Here is a 17,599-nt window from a genome sequence, read left to right on the forward strand (position 1 = left end):
TACCTGGGAGGGCAGGAGACCTGCCTCTTCAGCCTCCTGGCCGTCATCTTCCTCGGCTGCGTGCTGGCCACGCTCTTCGTGACGGAGGAGGAGGCGGCCGCCCAAGGGGATGCTCTGGGTGGCCTGGCACCGAAGGACACGTCCCCCAAGCCCTCCCCTGCCTGCTGCCCCTGCCAGCTGTCCCGGGGCTCCTGCCTGCTGCAGGCCAGGCGGGCGCTGCAGGCCCTGAGGAACCTGTGCTCGCTGGTGCCGCGGCTGCACGGCCTCTACTGCCGCATCCCCCGTGTCATCCGCCGCCTCTTCGTGGCCGAGCTCTGCAGCTGGATGGCCCTCATGACCTTCATGCTGTTCTACACCGACTTTGTCGGGGAAGGGCTGTACCACGGCGTGCCCAGGGCCAAGCCGGGCACGGATGCCAGGCGGCACTACGATGAAGGTGAGAAGGGAACCGGCTGCTCTGAGGCTGCGGCGCCTGTTCTCCCTCCAGACAGGAGTGTTTTGTGGGAGCTCAGCTCTGCTACTAATGCAAAAAAAAAAAAAGTTACGGGAAACGTGACTTTCTGCAGAAAAAACCATTGTCCTGTGGCCCTCGGGGGGCCAAGTTGGGAAACACCTCCTTGTTCTCTGAGCTCCCCAGCGCAGAGTCAGATCTGGCAGGGCAGCCCTGGCCTGGGGCTGGATTGTTAAGTGGTAGAACGGTCTGGCAGGTTGTGCACTGAACAGGATGGATCCGGCTCTGCCTGCAAGCTGTGGGTTGCTGCTGCCAGGTCCTTTCACTGCTCTTCCCTCCTTTTTAAATGGGTGGGAATGGTGCTCCCCATCCCTAGGAGAGCAGGGGTTGGAAAGCCGGGACGTGCTCTGTAGCAGTGAGGTGGGATTTGCTGCACCTTCCTTCCTGGCTACTATGAGATATCCCATCTCACAGCTGTATCTGGGGAGCCCTCAAGCAGCTCCCCCAGTTCTCAGCTCTGTCTCCAGTGCTTCAGTGCTGACCACAAGCCTGGAGCTGCCACGTCCCCATCCCAGGACACAGCTCCCAGCAGCACGTTACCTGCTCACTGGTGTTCCTGCTGTCCCATTTTGGCTGCTGTGTTGTGCCAGAGCCTCGACTGGCTGCCTAACCCTCCTTTTCCTCTCCCTAATCCAAATCTTTTATTCTGGGAGGCACCTTCCTGGCCCTCCTCCTGCAGCTGTATATCTTGCCCTCCCCAAGCACACTGCCTCTTTGTGCTTGGGTGTCTGTTTAACTTAGAGGGAGCTTAATTATTATTTAACACTTGCACCGTTTAGCTCCCAGCAGGTCAGCGCTGCATTGTGCTGGCTGTCATAGAAACATGTGCTGAGTAATGATCCTTGCTCCAAAGAGTTAATGGTTTTAATTCCCTGAAATCTGATAGATCTTTGCAGAGGGTAAGGTCCGGGATTGCTACCGGATACTGCAGTGGTTTAGTGGATGTTCCATACTTTACCTTGGCTTGAGCACAATTCCTCGTTCCTTTTGTTCTGCTGCTGGCTTTTGGCGTCAGGTGACAACAGATCCTGGTTCACCAGCAGGTGACAGATCCTGGGGCAAGAGCAGGAAGGTGCAAACAAAGACTTCCAAAGACAAGAGTGGCATTTGGATTCCCATCTGGCACTCGGATTCCCTTCAGTTAGCCCGGGGTGCCCGGGAGCAGGGCTGGTGGAGGGGGCAGCTGCAGGCTGGGATTTGTGAGGCGATGCTGCTCTGCTTCCTGCCCCAGCCATGTGGTTGTCGGGCTGTTTGTGTGTGGACTGTTTGGAGCTTGGAACTGAAGGAGAGGGAAGGATTTGACAAGAAGCTGAACAGGAGCCAGAGTGTGCCCAGGTGGCCAAGAAGGCCAATGGATCCTGGCCTGGCTCAGGAACAGGTCCAGGGAAGTGATTCTTCTCCTGGACTCAGTGCTGGCTCAGCACCCCTGGAGTGCTATGTCCAGTTCTGGGCCCCTCAGTTCAGGAAGGGGACCTCCAAGGAGGTCCTGGAGCAGGTCCAGAGGAGAGCAACAAGGCTGGGGAAGGGACTGGAGCACAAGTCCTCTGAGGAGAGGCTGAGGGAGCTGGGGCTGGAGAAGAGGCTCAGGGGAGACCTCCTCACTCTCTCCAACTCCCTGACAGGAGGGGGGAGCCAGGTGGGGGTTGGTCTCTTTTCCCAGGCAACTCTCAGCAAGACAAGAGGGCTCAGGGTCTTCAGCTGTGCCAGGGGAGGTTTAGGTTGGATATTAGAAAGAATTTCTTTGCAGAGAGGGTGATCAGCCATTGGAATGGGCTGCCCAGGGAAGACTGGATGTGGCATCAGTGCCATGGTCTAACAACCACAGCGGGGTTGGATCAAGGGTTGGACTTGATGATCTCGGAGGTCCCTTCCAACCCAGCTGATTCTATGATTCTATGATTTCCCAAAGTAAAGCCCTGGCAGTGCCTCTCACCCCCTTTGCTTCCCTGCAGGTGTGCGGATGGGCAGCTTGGGCCTCTTCCTGCAGTGCATCACCTCCATCTTCTTCTCGACAATCATGGACCGGCTGGTGAAGCAGTTTGGGACTCGGGCAGTGTACCTGGCCAGCGTGGTGTTCTTCCCCGGGGCCGCCTTCGTCATGTGCCTCTCCCACAGCGTCACCGTCGTCACCATCTCCGCGGCCCTCACGGGCTTCACCTTCTCCGCGCTCCAGATCCTGCCCTACACCCTGGCATCCCTCTACCACCACGACAAACAGGTAGGAATCTGCCCCAGCATGCCCACCTGTGGCCAGTCCAGCCCGTGGAAGAGAAACACACGCCTGTATCCGAGGGTTTTCCACCTGTCCCCAGGCTGTGTCTTCTCTGAAGGTTCGTCTGAAATGGAGATGAGAGTTTAGCATCTCCCTCCTTAGGGATCCCCTGCTCACCACAAGCATTTTTAAAAAGTGGGGAGTGGGTAAGATGGCAGGAATTAGCCAGGATGGATGTACCAAAAGGGGTGTTTCCTGTTCCTCTGTGTCCTGCACATTTTTAGGGAAACTGGTTCAGGTTGGCTATCCCTGTGTACATTCCTCAGCCAAGTCACATCTCTGCAGCTCTGCCAGCCTGAGGTGCTACAAAACCCGACAATTCTCAGCCCTTAGAGGTCCTGCTTTCCAGTTTTTGTCCAGAGCACGAAGATCAGTAAAATGAAAACTGAGGTTCTTCCCATTCCCTCAGCTCCAAGAAAAATAAACCTTGTGAAACTTGTGACACCAACACAAAAGCCCGTAACCCTCTCCCACAGATGCTATCCTTGTGGAGCAGTCCTAGGAGGTTCCTGAGTTGCACACTGGATTAATAGGAGTTTCTCTTGTGCTGCAAATGCACAATTAATTTGTGGTTTGAGAGCAGCTCTTTCATCCCAGCAGCAGTGGTTGGCTGGGCAGTGGAATAAGTAGGAGTTGTTACCACAGGCATCCAGATGTTCACATTGAACAAATCCTCGGGACCAACCCATCCCAGTTGGCACCAGGCAGCAACGAGGGGATGAGGGAACGTTCAGCTTTGCAAAAGCTTCAGCTTGGCTGGGATCTCCCATGGACGAATTATCAGTGGAATGAAAACCAAACTGCACAGGCTGGGAATGGGAAGGCCACATGCCCCAACTGTTTGCCAAAGGCTCAACAGGGAAACACTGGGAGTACAATGAGTGAGGGGCACAGCTGGGCCTGGTCTCTCTGTTGTCATCCCTGGAAGTTCCTCCTTCCTTTACCCACTCCTTTGAGCTGGGAGACCCCACAAGAAGTCCCTAAAAAGCCTTTTTCAGGAAACCCTCCATCTTCCCCATTTCTGTTCTTTTTTCCCCGCTGTTGAAGTCTGTCAGCATTTTGGTTTGGGGTGGTTTGAAAGCCAAGTTCTCACTAAGCCCATTCCTCTGTTTAAGTAATTTTCTCTAGATGTAAATTAATTCTCCGCACTAGATATTCAGACACACCTCCCAAAACTCATATCCCTGAAGTTCTTAGCCTGGATCAGTATAGAAACCAAGAAAATGAGGGACCTCCTGGTTTGGCTCACACAATGCCCTTCCTGTGCTGGGTTTGGAGTTGCTTTGAAGTTTGATGGCAATGGGAGGCCTGGGGGAGGATTTTTAGACTCCAGAAAGATAAGTGACAGCCCATATTGATGCATTTAAGTGTGCCAAGGCTGCTGAGAGCTTTGGGATGACCTGCAGCAGAGCTGGGGTGCCCACATCCTGCACCAGTTCCCTCCTCTTGGTCCATGTCCAGGTCCCTCCTGCACAAGGGAGGATAGTTCCCCTCTGAGCCTGCACCGGGTACAGCTCTCTGATCCCAAACAGGTGCTCTTTTTTTCTGTTTTATTTGCTTTGTTTGTTCAATCTCCATGCAGATAATGGATTGACATGTCCTTGGTTATCTGCCCTACCCCCTGCAGACCAGGGGTTGTGCATAATTGCAAATACTCTGGAGCTTGAAAGCAGCATTTTCCCTGCCTGCACATGACTGTCCATGGTTTGTTGGTGTTAATGTGGAGAGCTTTTCCATCCAAATGCTCTGTGTGAATGCTCTGGAGCCAGCCATGCCCCAGAGATCTCACAGCTTGAGCAGAGAAAGGCAAAAAAGGGCGAGAAGAAAAAGATTTCGCTTCCCCACTACCCCCCTTTTCCAGCTGGAGTGAGGAGGCTCAGGGCGGGCAGATGAAGCAACTCTTCAGCTCTGAGGTTTGTTGCAGAGCTGAGAAAAGAGCCCTTCCCTGAGTTCCCAGCACTGTGCCATCCCAGCTGGTGTCACTTTGAAGTGTCCCAGATGAGACTGAGTCCAGGGCTCTGGGCTGATCATCTGCCCTCGGGGCTCTTGTGCAGGAAGGGTTTGGGCTCCCGGCCACCCACTCTACAAACACTCCTGTTTGCACTGGAGTGGGCTGTGTGGCTCTGTGATATTCCAGAGTGGACTCTGGCCCTTCACTCCTGCCCTGCTTCAGGTGATCTCAGGATGGGGTGAGCCCAGATCTCCTTGGCACCCACCGAGGAGGTGACAACCAGCACGAATTGTCCCCGGGCACAGCCCAGGCTGGCTTTGGGCTGCAGCAGCCTGCTGAGCCCCAGAGCTTCAACACAGCAAAGGCCCCACTTGGCCAGGTTCCCCCGGTGAGTCAGGGCTGCTTTGAACCCCGTGCCATTCAGAAAAAGCCATTCTGGCTCCTGGAGGCCACCTCATGTGGGCCAGGCTCAGGCTGGCACCTTCCACCCCGACAGGCTGGCCCAACACACACAGAGCCACACTGGTTTTGCTGCCTTGCACAAACCCCAGGGTCCCTCTGCCCCCCACCTCGTCCATCCTCACACTCCTCCTTCCTCTCCGCAGGTGTTTTTGCATAAATACAAGAGCAAAGAGGAGGAAGACGCAGCTCTACTGGACAAGAAATCAGCCTTCTCTAAAGGCCTCCTCTCCAGCCAGAAGCTGTCTTACCAGAATGGCCACACTGGGACCCTCTTCTCCTCCTCCTCCTCCTCCTCCTCCTCCCCTTCCTCCCCTCCCGCCGCCCCCAGCTCCGCTCTGTGCGTCAGCTCCTCCTGCGACGTCTCGCTCATGATGATGGTGGGGGAGCCGGACCCGGCGGCCCCTGGCAGGGGGATCTGCCTGGACCTGGCCATCCTGGACAGCGCCTTCCTGCTCTCTCAGGTCGTGCCCTCCCTCTTCATGGGCTCCATCGTGCAGTTCACGCAGTCGGTCACCGCCTACATGGCGTCGGCCGCCGGCTTCGGCCTGGTCGCCATTTACTTCGCAACCAAAGTCGTCTTTGACAAGAGCGACATGGCCAAGTACTCCGTGTGACGTGGGGGGCACGTGGGGGGCCCTGCACGTGGTGAGGTGAGACGTGTGTGTGCCCACACGGCCGCTCGGGGGGAGCCTCGTGCGGCACCCGCCGTCCCCGCGCTGTCGCCGCGGCCCCGGGGGTGGTTCTGGGGCCGGGGGCAGGACGGGGCTAATCTCAGGTGTAAATATGAGCCATCAGGGCATTGTGCTTGAGGCCAGCAGTGCTTTCCAGAGGTGCCTTTATCAAAAGGGAGCACGGCACAGGCAGCACCAAAGGGGTTGTGGCAGGGAGAGGAAGGAGCTGGACTTTCCCTCTAATAACGGGTCGTGTCTGTGAGCAGGAGCAGCACTTGGGTCCAAGGAGGGGATAAATCATTGCCCCTCCTGTTCTCCACTCAGAGCTGAATCCTTCTCCCCTTGCTTGTTGTAGTTTTACCCAACTTCTTGAGCAATACTTGGGCAAATGGGACAGTGGGAGGAGATTTCCTTGGGAAAAAAAAACAGATAGGTGGTGAAGGTTTGGCCACGGAGCCAAGGGGGTGCACTTGGGTGCACAAACACTTCTGTCCTTCCCCACCTCGGCCCTGGCTGGGAGAAACCATCCAGGAGAAAAGTCACTATGTCTTGTTTTGGAAAAACAAGTAACGTTCCACTAGGACCAGTTCCAAAAGGTGACTTACCTTTTACCTACGTACCAGGTTGCATCAGATGCAAAGGACTTCTGAGCTTTTTTTTTTTTAATGATTGTTTTTAGCTTTCTTCACACAGTTCTCAGCAACTCTGACCTCTCACTCCTCCCCTCAGTGCCTGGACCTGCCTCCTGCTCTCTCCCCTAACAGCTCCAGCCTGTTGTGCCTCTTCTACACCTGGCCCCTAAAAGATGCTGCTGTACACAAGGGAAATATTCTCAGAGGGTTTTCAGCCCTGTGACAGTGAAGTAGAACAGGAAGAGCTCTCCTGCAAGGCTGCCTGGGAACAGGTGTGCCAGGCCTGGGGATGCTGAAGGAATGAGGAGTTGAACTCAGGAGTGGTCTCTGCTGCAGTGGGAATGTGGAGCTGTCACTGCCTGCGGCTGTTTGGGTTTTCCTAAAAATTATTTTATTTCCAGACAGGACTCCAGATTCTTCTGAGGCAGAGCAAAAACCCAGTTACCTGTCAGAGTAAGGCAAAGCACCTTGTGCTGGGACTAAATCCTCCTGTTTAGGGTTTTCCAGGCTGTTTGGCTCCCAGGTCTGAGGAATCTCCCACTGGCAGCAGAGTGGCTGCAGCTGTGAGTCCTTCTGACCAGTCCCATTCCCCCATCCGAGTGGAGCAGCTGGAATAATTCTGCTGATGGCAGATTTCTACCACTCAAGGACTACCCACACACCGAGCAGGAGGCGAGGTCCTGGCCCCCAGTCAGAGCTTGGGCTTTGGAATGATCCAAACTCTGTGACAGTGCGGAGAGGGGAGACTGAGCTGGTCCTGGGTGCGCACAAAAAGTCCTTGGCTTTGGCTGGGCCAGACAAGCTGTTTGTGAGTAATTTTCTGGGGAGGTGTGTGGGCAGCGAGATGCACTTGTGAGGTTCGGCTGAAGGGCAAAGTGTTGCTATTTTGGCAGAGTCTTGTCAGCCTGTTCCTTGGCACAGGGGGCTGGGTGACTCCCCTGCTGTCTGAGATGGGCCCTCAGAGGGGCTCCTCAGCTCTTTAAAAGCTTCTTTCCCGTCAGGGGTCACTGTTTTTGTTTTACTCCTTCTCAAATTATACGCCTGCCAGCCTCCCTTTCCCACAACAAGGTTTGTGTGCTGAAATGCAGCTGTTTTGGGGATGGATTTGGCAGTTGCTTAACCACTTACGGAAACAGTTTTGGGTCTGCACTTCCTACCCTGGGCTCTGGCCACTGCAGGCTGGAGCAGGAAAGGCTTTGGGGCAAAATGTTACTGCCAAAGCTGGGGTGTTTCTTGGATGAACGATTTTTCAAGCAGGTGTGCTGAAGAATCCTTTATTTTTATTTTTTTTCCCAGGTAAAACGTGGGGAACCTTCACACGTGGAGGCTTGTTGGGATGGTCAAGTGCTTTTGATAATTGAGCCATTTGTTTAAGTGCCTGAAGTGCTGGCACACCAAGCTTGAGGTGCAGGGGTTTGGTGATAAGGGCCTTAAATGCTTCATTACAGACACCCAAGTGATAAAGCAGAGGGTTAGAGGGGCAGGCAGCTGGGTTTTAGACAAGAGATCAGGGCGAGAGAGCAGGAGGAAGAGGGGGTTCAGGGAAAATTGGATGTTGTAGCTATGGGAGGGACTGGTGTGGGGCACTGGCTGGAACTGGGCTGCCCTGTGGTGGGTGGGAACCTCTCATTGTGGCCTCACACTGTCCATAAAACCCTTCAAACCCCTTCATCCTTGTAATTTGTGCCAGCACAACCCCAGCCACGTCCAAGAGGTGAGCTCAGGTTTGAGCTGGGCTCTCCCAGCTGCCTTCCCAAAGCCCAGGGGGACGTTGCTGTCACCACAACAGCCCCATCCGTGTGCTGTGGATACCAAAAGCCTTTTCTCCCTGGTTCAAGGAGGCGTTTTTCCAGAAACTCCTTTATTTATAAGATTGGCCTTTCTGGCTTGTGCCAGGAGCAGCTTCTCTGTGGGAATCACGTGTGGCCCACGAGGGATGTCCTAGTGAAGGTAAGAGCATCCCTTGCCTGCTGATACTGGTGTTGCCTGTGAGAACACAGGGTTCTCCTGCTGTGGGACCACAGGTTTGGGTACAAACTCCTTGGAGGTGGAGACGTGGAACTTTCCTCTCCCAGCTCGTGGATGCACTGCTGTGTTCCTCTCACAGGCTAATCCTGCCTCACCTTCTGTGCCATGGGGGATTTTGAGTGTGGACACGGGGAGGAGGGAGAGTGTTGCTGTGAGCCTGTTGTGAATCTCTAGGTTAGGGAAGGATGGATGGATGGATGGATGCTGGTTTTCCTGTCGAGATCATCCCCTGTCCGTGAGACGTCCGTGTTTTATTTATTCGGTAGAGTAAATATTTTGTATACGACGCGAGAGGAAGGCTTTTATTATAAATTTCTATGAGAAAGGAGGAAATAAAAAGGCGTTTAAAGGGGATGGTGTGTTTGTTGTGGCCGCTGGGGGGCGCCACCAGCGCGGCGGCGAGGGGCGTGGTCAGTATATGAGGGGCGTGGTCAGCGATGAAGGGGCGGGAATAACAACTAAGGGGGCGTGGCTAGAGAGGGAGGGGCGGGTTTATGGGTTGGGTTTGTGGTTGAGGGGCGGGGATAAAGGCGGGACTAGTGACGGGATTGGGAGATGGGCGAGGCCGGTGCCTGAGGGGCGTGGCCATGGAACAAGGGGCGGGCCCAAGGCGGAGTAATTGATGGGGCGGTGAAATGGGCGTGGCTACGAACCTGGGGCGTGGTCAGTGAGACTGAGGGGGCGGGGTCTGCGCTGTGGGCGTGGCCGTCCCGGGGGTGTGGGCGGGTTGCGGGGCTGGGATGGGCTGAAGGGCTGGAATTTGGGGTCCGGGGAGGGGCTCCGAGCGCCGCCGGGGGTTCCCCGGGGAAGGGACGGGCTCTCCCGCACCTCCTCCCCCCCGCACGGCCGCGCGCTGTTCCTGGTGAACATCCCGCTCTCTCCGCCAGGTGCTGTGCGAACCCCGCGCAGTTTTTCCCTGTTGTTATCCCCAGGGATTTTTCGTGTAAAGGGCAGCCCCTTCGTGTTTCGGCCCTGCGGCATCGCAGTAGGAAGCACCAGAGGATTTTGAGGAGCTCAGATCCTCCCAGTCCTTCTTTAATACTTAAATAAGTATTATTAATGATTATTAACAATTATTTAATACTTAAATAAGTACTTAATACTTTAAAAAGTATTATCAGCAGTAACATTAAGGGCTGTGAAGCTGGGACAGAAGGTAAGTGACACCCTGAGGCACAGCATCAATCAGAGGAAGAGCTGTGGATTGACCTTTCCATGCACCTTCATTGCTGGATTGGTTTTTGGTTTGTATTTGTTTGTTTTTTTCTCAAATTTGAAGCCTTACTCTGGCCCAGGCATTTTGTTCAGGCCCAAAATCTCACGCTCCTCACAAAGCAGAGATTCTTCCTTGTTCCTTGGCTTCACGGGGCTTGTTGGGGTACAGGAGAACCACAGAATCACAGATCCCAGGGGTGGCTCCCAGGTGTCCTGTGAGCCCACTCACAGAATCATTAGGATTGGAAGGGACCTCTGGAGAACACCCAGTCCAGCCCCCCTGCCCAGGCAGGGTCACCCGGAGCAGGTGACACAGGAACCCATCCAGGTGGGTTTGGAATGTCTCCAGAGAGGGAGATTCCACACCCTCCCTTTCTGGGCAGCTGTTCCAGTGCTCCGTGGAAAGATGTTCTTCCTTGTGCTGACGTGGAACTTGTTGTGTTTTAGTTTATGGCCAGTGCTCCTCGTCCTGTCACTGGGCACCACTGAACAGAGCCTGGCACCACCCTGACACCCCGTGGAGATATTTATATGGATTGATGAGATTCCCCTCTCAAGCCTTTTTGGTATTTTAGAGGGGCTCAGCCCACCCTGTCAAAGGCAGCCCAAGTCCATCCTTAGGGACTCCCTCAGGAGCCCACAAACCTGCAACCACACAAGGACAGACCTCACACACCTCACCCAAACCCTCCAGCCCCGCCAAAACTGTTCCTCCCCAAACGAACACCTGTATCCCGCTGGATTCCAGCGGGAACCGTCGCCGCCGCTGCCTGCTGGGACTCGAACTCCTTTTCCTGAAATGTTGGAGAAACCCGGACCGTTTCCAGTATAAATTAACAGGGGAAGGAAACCACGGCGAACTGCGGGATCTCCTCCGGGAGCAGCTCCAGAGAAGGGACACCCCGAGCCGCCGGTGCCCCTCCCGGGGCGGGTGTTCCCGTGCCAATGGGATCGGCGGCCGGAGCCGAGCCCTCTGCGGGGCGGGGCGGGCCGGGAGCCGCCCCCGCCGGGAGCCGCGGGACCCGCATGGACCGAGCCGGGTAAGGGGCGCGGGGGGCGCGGGGGGTCCCGCCCTTGCAGCGCTCCCGGGGGGGCACGGCCGGGGTGGGGTCGGGGTGGGCTTCGCTCCCCTCGGGGATGAAGCGAGTGGCACAACCAGCCTGGGCGTCCCCGGCCCTGGGGGTTTTCCAGGGGCTTCCATCCCCGCCCGGGATGCCCGCGGGTGGGGTTGGGGGCTGCGGTGGGAGCAGACCCCGCTCCCGCTCGCTCGTCCCCGGGCATCGCTTTGTCGCGGCGGGGTCGCACCGGCCGCACGTGGCCCCGGCGGTGACCGTGTGGCCGCCGCTGTCCCGGGCAGGTCGCAGGCGTTCGCTCACGTTGCTCGGTCACGGGAGCGGAGCCCTGACCCTCGGCTGCGTTCCCAGCTCCTGCCTGTTGGCCGACCTTGGGCGAAATCGCTTTTTCTCCGTGCGCTCAGGCTGCACATCTGCTGGTTTCAGACGGCACTCGAGTGCTTCTGAGGGAGTTCGAACAACTGTAGGAGTGGAAGTGCAAAGAGAAGCTCGAGAGCCTTGAGGTGTGACCAGAGGGCCACTCAGGGCTCCGTTCTCTTGCAGTAGCTTTAGGGTGACAGCACTGTTGGCATTTTGCAAAATTGCCTTGGGTTGAGAAGGCACTGACACACCTGCAACAGGTACCCACTGAGTGTGTTGGCACAGAACGTGCCAGCAGGTCACACATTTCCCCTTGTCATCGCTCTGCCGGGTGGGGCATCACTCATTGCCCCCACTCAGATGGGAAACAGGATCAGAGCACTCCAAGGCTGCACGAGAAATCTGCAGCAGAGCTGGAGACCCTGCTCAGATCTCCTCAGTCCTGAGCCAGCAGCTCAACCACCAGCCCTTCCTGCCCTCTGGTCGTGCTTTTATTCCTGTTGTCAGTTCAACAGAAGGGTTGTACCACACGAGGCTCCTCAGCTAAGGAGTTTATAGTGCAGTTCAGTTGTCCTGGGGACATGCTGGAGGGATGGAGACTTCCTGAGCTGCTCTGCAAGGAGACCTGGTTGGAAAATCAGGTTTTAAGACCTTCTGGAAGAGGTAAACACAAGTGTTTGGTAGCCAGAGGGGGGAGGCTTTCCCTGCAGAAAGAGAAGCAGAGACCAGAGATCATAAAACTGGAGTGGAGGAAGGAGTGGAGTTGGGTGCTGCCTTGAAGGGGATGGTTCAGAGCAGGAATTTGTGTTGTGCTGAAAATTTGAAGCCTGAAGGCTGAGATTGGCCCAGACACCTTCCTTACCTCGTGTGTGAGCAGGGGCAGCCTCTGCTCACCACGAATTGCTGATGCAGAGCTGTGAGATGCTGTGGGCAGTGCTGCAAATGCCCCCTGAGCAACGTGGCACCTTGCTCTGGGCAGGTTTGAAACGATGTGGGGGTTATTTTTTTAAGAGTCAGAGCATTTATATCACATCCAGAGTGCTTCTCAAAAATTCCCTCTCCCAGCTCTGAGGGCACTGATAACCAGGACTGGCTTGACTGGTTTGCAGCTCTGCAGAAATCTCACGGACTCACTCTGGAAAAGGGACATGGACATAGGTTTTCCTTCTCTTGGAAGCAGAATTTCTGCGTTAAATGTAAATAGGTCCTGATGCCTCGGGTGGTTTGGGTGCTCTGGAGCAGGATGCAGCCTCCAAGCTGACATCTCACAGGGGCAGGGACGGCGTGTGGCTGCTCTGAGGGTGCTCGGGCACCTCACTCACAACCCCCTGAGCCACAGCAGGGTCTGGGGGGGTCTGAGGTGTTGACTCGTGGAAGACCAGTCACCTCTGGAGACCACCCAGGTCTGACCTGGAGACACTGTGCTCCTTCTCCCGTGGTGTTTGTGTCCTCAGGGGCCCTGGGACTGACCCCAGACAGGCTGGCTGTGCTGCTCTCCAGAGGTGTGACCGAGTTTGGGCAGACCTGCCTGAACAGGGTCCCTCCCAGCTGACTTGTTCAGGCACTGCTGGCCCTGGACCCACAGAGTGGGTGAACACTCACCAGGGCCCCGGGCACTTTGGCAGCAGCGCCCTCCGAGCTGTCTGGTTACCTGTGAGCTCGGATCCAGCCAGGCCAGGTCTGTGCCAGGGTGTGGTTGCACCACATTTGCAGTGTGGAGAAGCCAGCACCCTCTCCTGGATCACAGTTAACTCGTGGTTGTAAGCCCCAAGTCATCCTCTTTACCACCCAGCAGTGCATAGCTGCCCTCTGGCACAGGTGGAAGAGGGATGAAGGGTTTCATTGTGTATTTTTACCTTCATAAACTCCCCAAAGAAGTTTGCTTCTGGGGGGAAATCTGGCTCTTTGCAGCCTGTTGGCACCCTGGAGAGGAAAGTGGGTTAGCATGTGTGTTTTTTTTGAGCAACAGACTCTTTAAAAACAAAGGCCACTGAGTAGTTCTGATGTTTTCTTTTTCACGCACAGTCCATTTTATTCAAAGGGTTTTTGTGTTTGCTTTTTGAATTTGGAAATAACCTTGGTGGTGTTCCCTTGCAGATGAACAAAGACTTCCCCAGCTGAGCTCCTCCCGAGGCTCCTGAGCTGCGTGTGAGTCAACAAATGGTCTCTGTGAGCTGCCAGGAGCTGCTGCCCTCCTTGACCAGCCTCGAGAGCTTGACCAGTGCTCTGCAGTGCAGGATGCCACCGTCCCTCCTGCCAGGACATGGCAGTGAGAGGACACCTGGCCCTCCAGAGGGCTTTGGCCACCTCCTGGCAGGCAGCACTGGCCCCGCTGAAGGCGTCCTGCTGTCCAAGGGGGAACAGCCCAAAGCCCAACTCACCGTCTGCGAGGCTCAGCTCAGGCTGCCCGACTTCTGCAGCAGCCTCTCCCAGGACTTCATCCCCACCCTGGAGGAGATCGAGGAGTTCCTGAGGGAGAAGGCAGAGTTCCTCAGAGATGAAGGAGGAGGGAGGGACATCCCCCCAGCTGGAGGGAGGGACAGCAAACCCGAGGTCAGCTCGGGTGGCTCTAGGGAACAGCCCGTCTCCGGCGTGCAGGGAGATGCCTCAAGCCCTGCTCAGCCTGGAGGGACAGCTGATGGTGGGGACCAGGCAGTGGCTGCTGGGAGCATCCCTGTTGTCCTCCAAATCCAGCCTCTCCAGATGGACAGCCACCCACAGGGTGTCAGGGTGGCCCAGCTGGTCATCAGCCTGCAGGGCCCAAACCTGCCCCTCCTCCCTCAGCTCCAGCCCCCCGTGACCACCCTGGACCAAAAATACGTCAGGATTGCCCCCCTGCCAGTCCCCACGAGGCCTGGGGACGTGCAGGAGGTGGAGGCAGCCCCTGGGCACCAGCAGGGCCCCCCTTCCCTCTCCCGGATCCACAAGTGCTCCCACCCGGGCTGTGACAAGGTGTATTCCAAGAGCTCCCACCTGAAGGCTCATTTCCGTCGGCACACGGGGGAGAAACCCTACACCTGTGCCTGGCCCAACTGTGGCTGGAGGTGAGTGGGGGGCTCTGGGAGGGTGGGGGTCCTTGGAAAAGGCCTGCCAGGGCTTGGGGAGGTGGCAGGAGAGCTCCTGGCTGGTGAAAATCCAGCACAAAATCACCCGTTTTCTTTCCCTAGCGACTTACAGGTGAGAGCTGGAAGGAGACTCGGAGAAGTGAAGCTTGTGGAGTGTTTTGGGTGGTTTTCACTCAGTCCAAAAGTGCTGAAAATCTCCAGCTGGGGACACGTAGCTGATATTCTCCCCAGCACCCCAAATCCTCCTTGAGCTGGGTGCCTAAACCCCCTCTGGCAATAGAGCTTTTCCAAGTGATGTGTTCATTTTGGAAGCTTTCTGTGTCTAGCTCAGGACAATTTCTGCAGTGGGGCTCAAAAAATGGCTTCTCCCATTAATATTTATCCAAGGAAACAGGAGTCTCAGTGCTTCCTCAGCAGCCAGTGTGCAATTCTGTGTTTGTTTTGCAACCTTTTGCTTTCTCTTGCTGTTTGCTGCCCTGGCTGCCTGTATCCCTCACACCCCCGTGGGCCTGTGGTGTATCTCCATGTTGCATTTACTTTTGTTTGCTCTGCACATGGTGGTGGTTGTTGTTTCCTTTGATCTGTGTTCCCTAAATGAGCCCTGCTCCCTGAATTAACGCTGCTATTTAATCTGGCTGCACTTCTCTGCTTACTGCTCTGCTGGGGTGTTCTCTTCCTGGTGCTGGGTGCCTGTCCCGAGGGGCAGGATGCTCCTACAGCCTTTGGCAGGAAGGGCTGACAGTCTCCTCAGGTCTTTCCATCAGCAGATCTCCAGGGATATCACACGCAGAACTGGTGTTGGCAGCTGAGCTTTCCTGGTTTCTTACACAATGTTCTGGCTTTCCCTCTCTGGATGGTTTTATGGTGTTTGTCTCTGGGTGCTGAAACCCTGGAAGGTGTGAGACTAATCTGAATTTTGGGGCTCCCTCTTGCTGGCCCCTTTGCCCTCAGAAACTGTCCCTCCATTTCAGCTGCAACCACAGTGCAGGTTTATCAGCATCAGCTCCTTCTCCAGTCCCAACCAGGAGGGCTGAACCCTCCTGTACCTGTTGCTCAGAGCCTGGGGATTGAGGAGGGGACAGTGGCAACCACACAAGCATCACTTTTCCCTCTGGGGAGGAGGAAAGGGCTGGTGCCAGCCTGTCCAACAGCATCCTGCAGGCTGCTGTGCTCTGCTCCCCCTCCACAGCAGCAAGAGATGTTCTCACCTGGTTCTCCAGGCTGTGCTCCCTTTTCTAGACATGTCCCTCACTCTAAATAGATCTGTCCCTTCTCCTGGCCCTGCTCTTCATGGGGGAGCTGAGACCTTGGAACTCTCTTCTCTCCACAAAGCTGGGAAAGAAGTCAGTGGTTCTCCTGGAAGACCTGAGGGTGGCCTTGGGAACACCTCTTGTTTCCACAGAGGTTTTTGTGAGCAGCCACAGGATTTCCCAGCCCAGGTGTGAGCCTGAAATCCTCTCACAGGAGTCTGGGGTTGCAGCTGAAGCTCTTTGCTTTGTGCTTTTTTGCGTGGGCACGTTTCAGCCAGATGGAAAAACCCTCCCGTCCTAATGCTCCTGCCATCTGTGCTGGCTCCTCACAGGCAGAGCAGGAGTAAATCCAGCCTGGTCCTGCTCTCCAGCACTGCCCTGACATGCAAAGCCGTGCTGGAGCCACTCCAGGCCTTGTGAGACCTTGGGGGTGGCACTCAAAGTACCTGTGACCAACCTGCTGCCCCCAGGGCTGGCTCTGCGTGTGCCAGGTGGGAGGAAGGTGCAGGGGAATTAATTGGGGACACTTAGTGTGGTTAAAGGGACTTTCCAGGCTGTTCAGCTGATCTGCTCTGGGTGTGGGAGTTACACAGAGCAGCAGTGTGGACACCGGGTATTCCCATGGTCCTTGTTCCTGCATCCTCGGAACCACAGTCACCTTGGCACAGGAACCTCTGCCCTGTGCTCCAGGCTGCCTGTGTTTGCTTTTCCTCCCTTTTTCTCTGTGTTTAACTCAGCTCCCAGGCAGCTTCCCTCTTCCCAGCTCCCAGTCCAGCCCAAGCTGACGGGGAGAACTCGCTGCCACCGGGAGGAACAAGGGGATGCTCAGAGTTTGCAGGGAGAACCCACACCCTCAGAGAAAACAAACCTTCTCTCAACAGCTCTGGGCTGGATGGGGACTTACAGGAAAGCCTTCCCTCCCAGGCTCCTGGACTGTGTGTCCTTTAGGCACTGCCAGCCTGGGAGGATGCCCCAAAAATCCCTGTCTCACCGTGTCTGGCCTCGGGGCTCTCAGCAAGTTAAAACAAATGAAGGAAGTAGGTGGCCAGTGTCCTTAAAGAGCAGTGGAAAGAAATTAAGATCTCAGTGGGTGAATTACTTTCCCCTTTCCTATTTCCAAGCAGGATCCCAAACCCTATTTCCAACCCTGGAGGAGTCTGTTTCGGGAGCTCTGCTCTCCCCGGCAGGTTGGATGGGGCAGAGGAGTGACCTGTCCAGGGTGGTCCAGGAGGCTGTGGCAGAGGCAGAGCTCAGCCTCCCTTGTGCCAGGGTGCCCATATCCCCTGTCCTGTCCAGCAGGGGAGGCTGGACCCCACCTCTGTTCCCTTCTCCCGCAGGTTCTCCCGGTCGGACGAGCTCTCCCGTCACAAGCGCTCCCACTCCGGGGTGAAGCCCTACCAATGTGCTGCCTGTGAGAAGAAGTTTGCCCGCAGTGACCATTTAGCCAAACACCTGAAGATCCACCGGGGCCAGCCCTGCAGCCCACGGACACCTCAGGGGGGCAGCAGGAGGTAATTCCTGCTGTTCGTCCCTGCCAGGAGGCCTCAAAGCTGAGCAAACAGGGCAGAAACCACACAGGAAGAGGGGGAAATGACTCTTTGCCAAATGATAGGAGAGGCTGTGTTACTCCTCTGTTCAAGGATGACAATGGTCATGGCCTGTTTCTGGTACTTCTGTCCTTCTCTGAAATACATGTGATGAAAACTGGAGTTAATCTGGGGTGAGAGAGTGTGTGTGTGTGGGGAAGTGGGGGTGGGTTGAGACAGATTTTGGCAAGATTTGCACACCTTGAGAGACAGAGCAGAGAATGTCCAGCTCAGGGGAGCTTTGGATGTCCCATCCCTGGAAGTGTTCAAGAACAGGCTGGATGGGGCAACCTGGGATAGTGGGAGGTGTCTCCCTGCCCATGGCAGGGGGTGAAATGAGGTGGGATTTAAGATCTCTTCCAGGCCAAACCATTTTATGATTCTGTGATTTGTTCTCCCTGTGTGTGAGCTCAGCTGGTGGGGTGGCATCCAGGGGAAACTGTGGGTGGACAGGATCATGAAATCCTTGAATGGTTTGGGTGGGAAGGGACCTCAAAGATCATCTCCTTCCACCCCCTGCCAT

General features: G+C 55.8%; 2 protein-coding genes across 11 annotated transcripts in view; both read left to right on the top strand.

Moving 5' to 3' along the window:
- Positions 1-8,893, top strand: part of SLC45A3 (solute carrier family 45 member 3) — a 27,043-nt gene extending 18,150 nt beyond the window's left edge. Inside the window, 3 exon segments of the mRNA XM_027695347.1 lie at positions 1-436; positions 2,464-2,729; positions 5,340-8,893. The exon segment at positions 1-436 is cut by the window's left edge and continues 4 nt beyond it. Of these exon segments, the coding sequence (XP_027551148.1) occupies positions 1-436; positions 2,464-2,729; positions 5,340-5,810 (1,173 nt within the window). The 3' untranslated portion in view covers positions 5,811-8,893.
- Positions 8,894-10,691: 1,798 nt separating this feature from the next.
- On the top strand, positions 10,692-17,199 carry LOC113973349 (Krueppel-like factor 15). 10 transcript variants are annotated; one of them, XM_027695334.1, is made up of 4 exons: positions 10,729-10,782; positions 11,359-11,838; positions 13,273-14,219; positions 16,828-17,199. In XM_027695334.1, the coding sequence occupies exons 3-4, from the start codon at positions 13,336-13,338 to the stop codon at positions 17,003-17,005; spliced, it is 1,062 nt and encodes a 353-aa protein (XP_027551135.1). In that variant the 5' UTR covers positions 10,729-10,782; positions 11,359-11,838; positions 13,273-13,335; the 3' UTR covers positions 17,006-17,199. The 10 variants fall into 10 exon arrangements, with proteins under 10 accessions (XP_027551141.1, XP_027551135.1, XP_027551142.1 ...); XM_027695341.1 differs by having other exon boundaries at positions 11,359-11,435; XM_027695335.1 differs by having other exon boundaries at positions 11,362-11,838.
- The last annotated feature ends 400 nt before the right edge of the window (positions 17,200-17,599 follow it).

The sequence above is a fragment of the Neopelma chrysocephalum genome, unplaced genomic scaffold (assembly GCF_003984885.1).
Source record: "Neopelma chrysocephalum unplaced genomic scaffold, ASM398488v2 Primary Assembly neopelma1_100, whole genome shotgun sequence".
Lineage (NCBI taxonomy): Eukaryota > Metazoa > Chordata > Aves > Passeriformes > Pipridae > Neopelma > Neopelma chrysocephalum.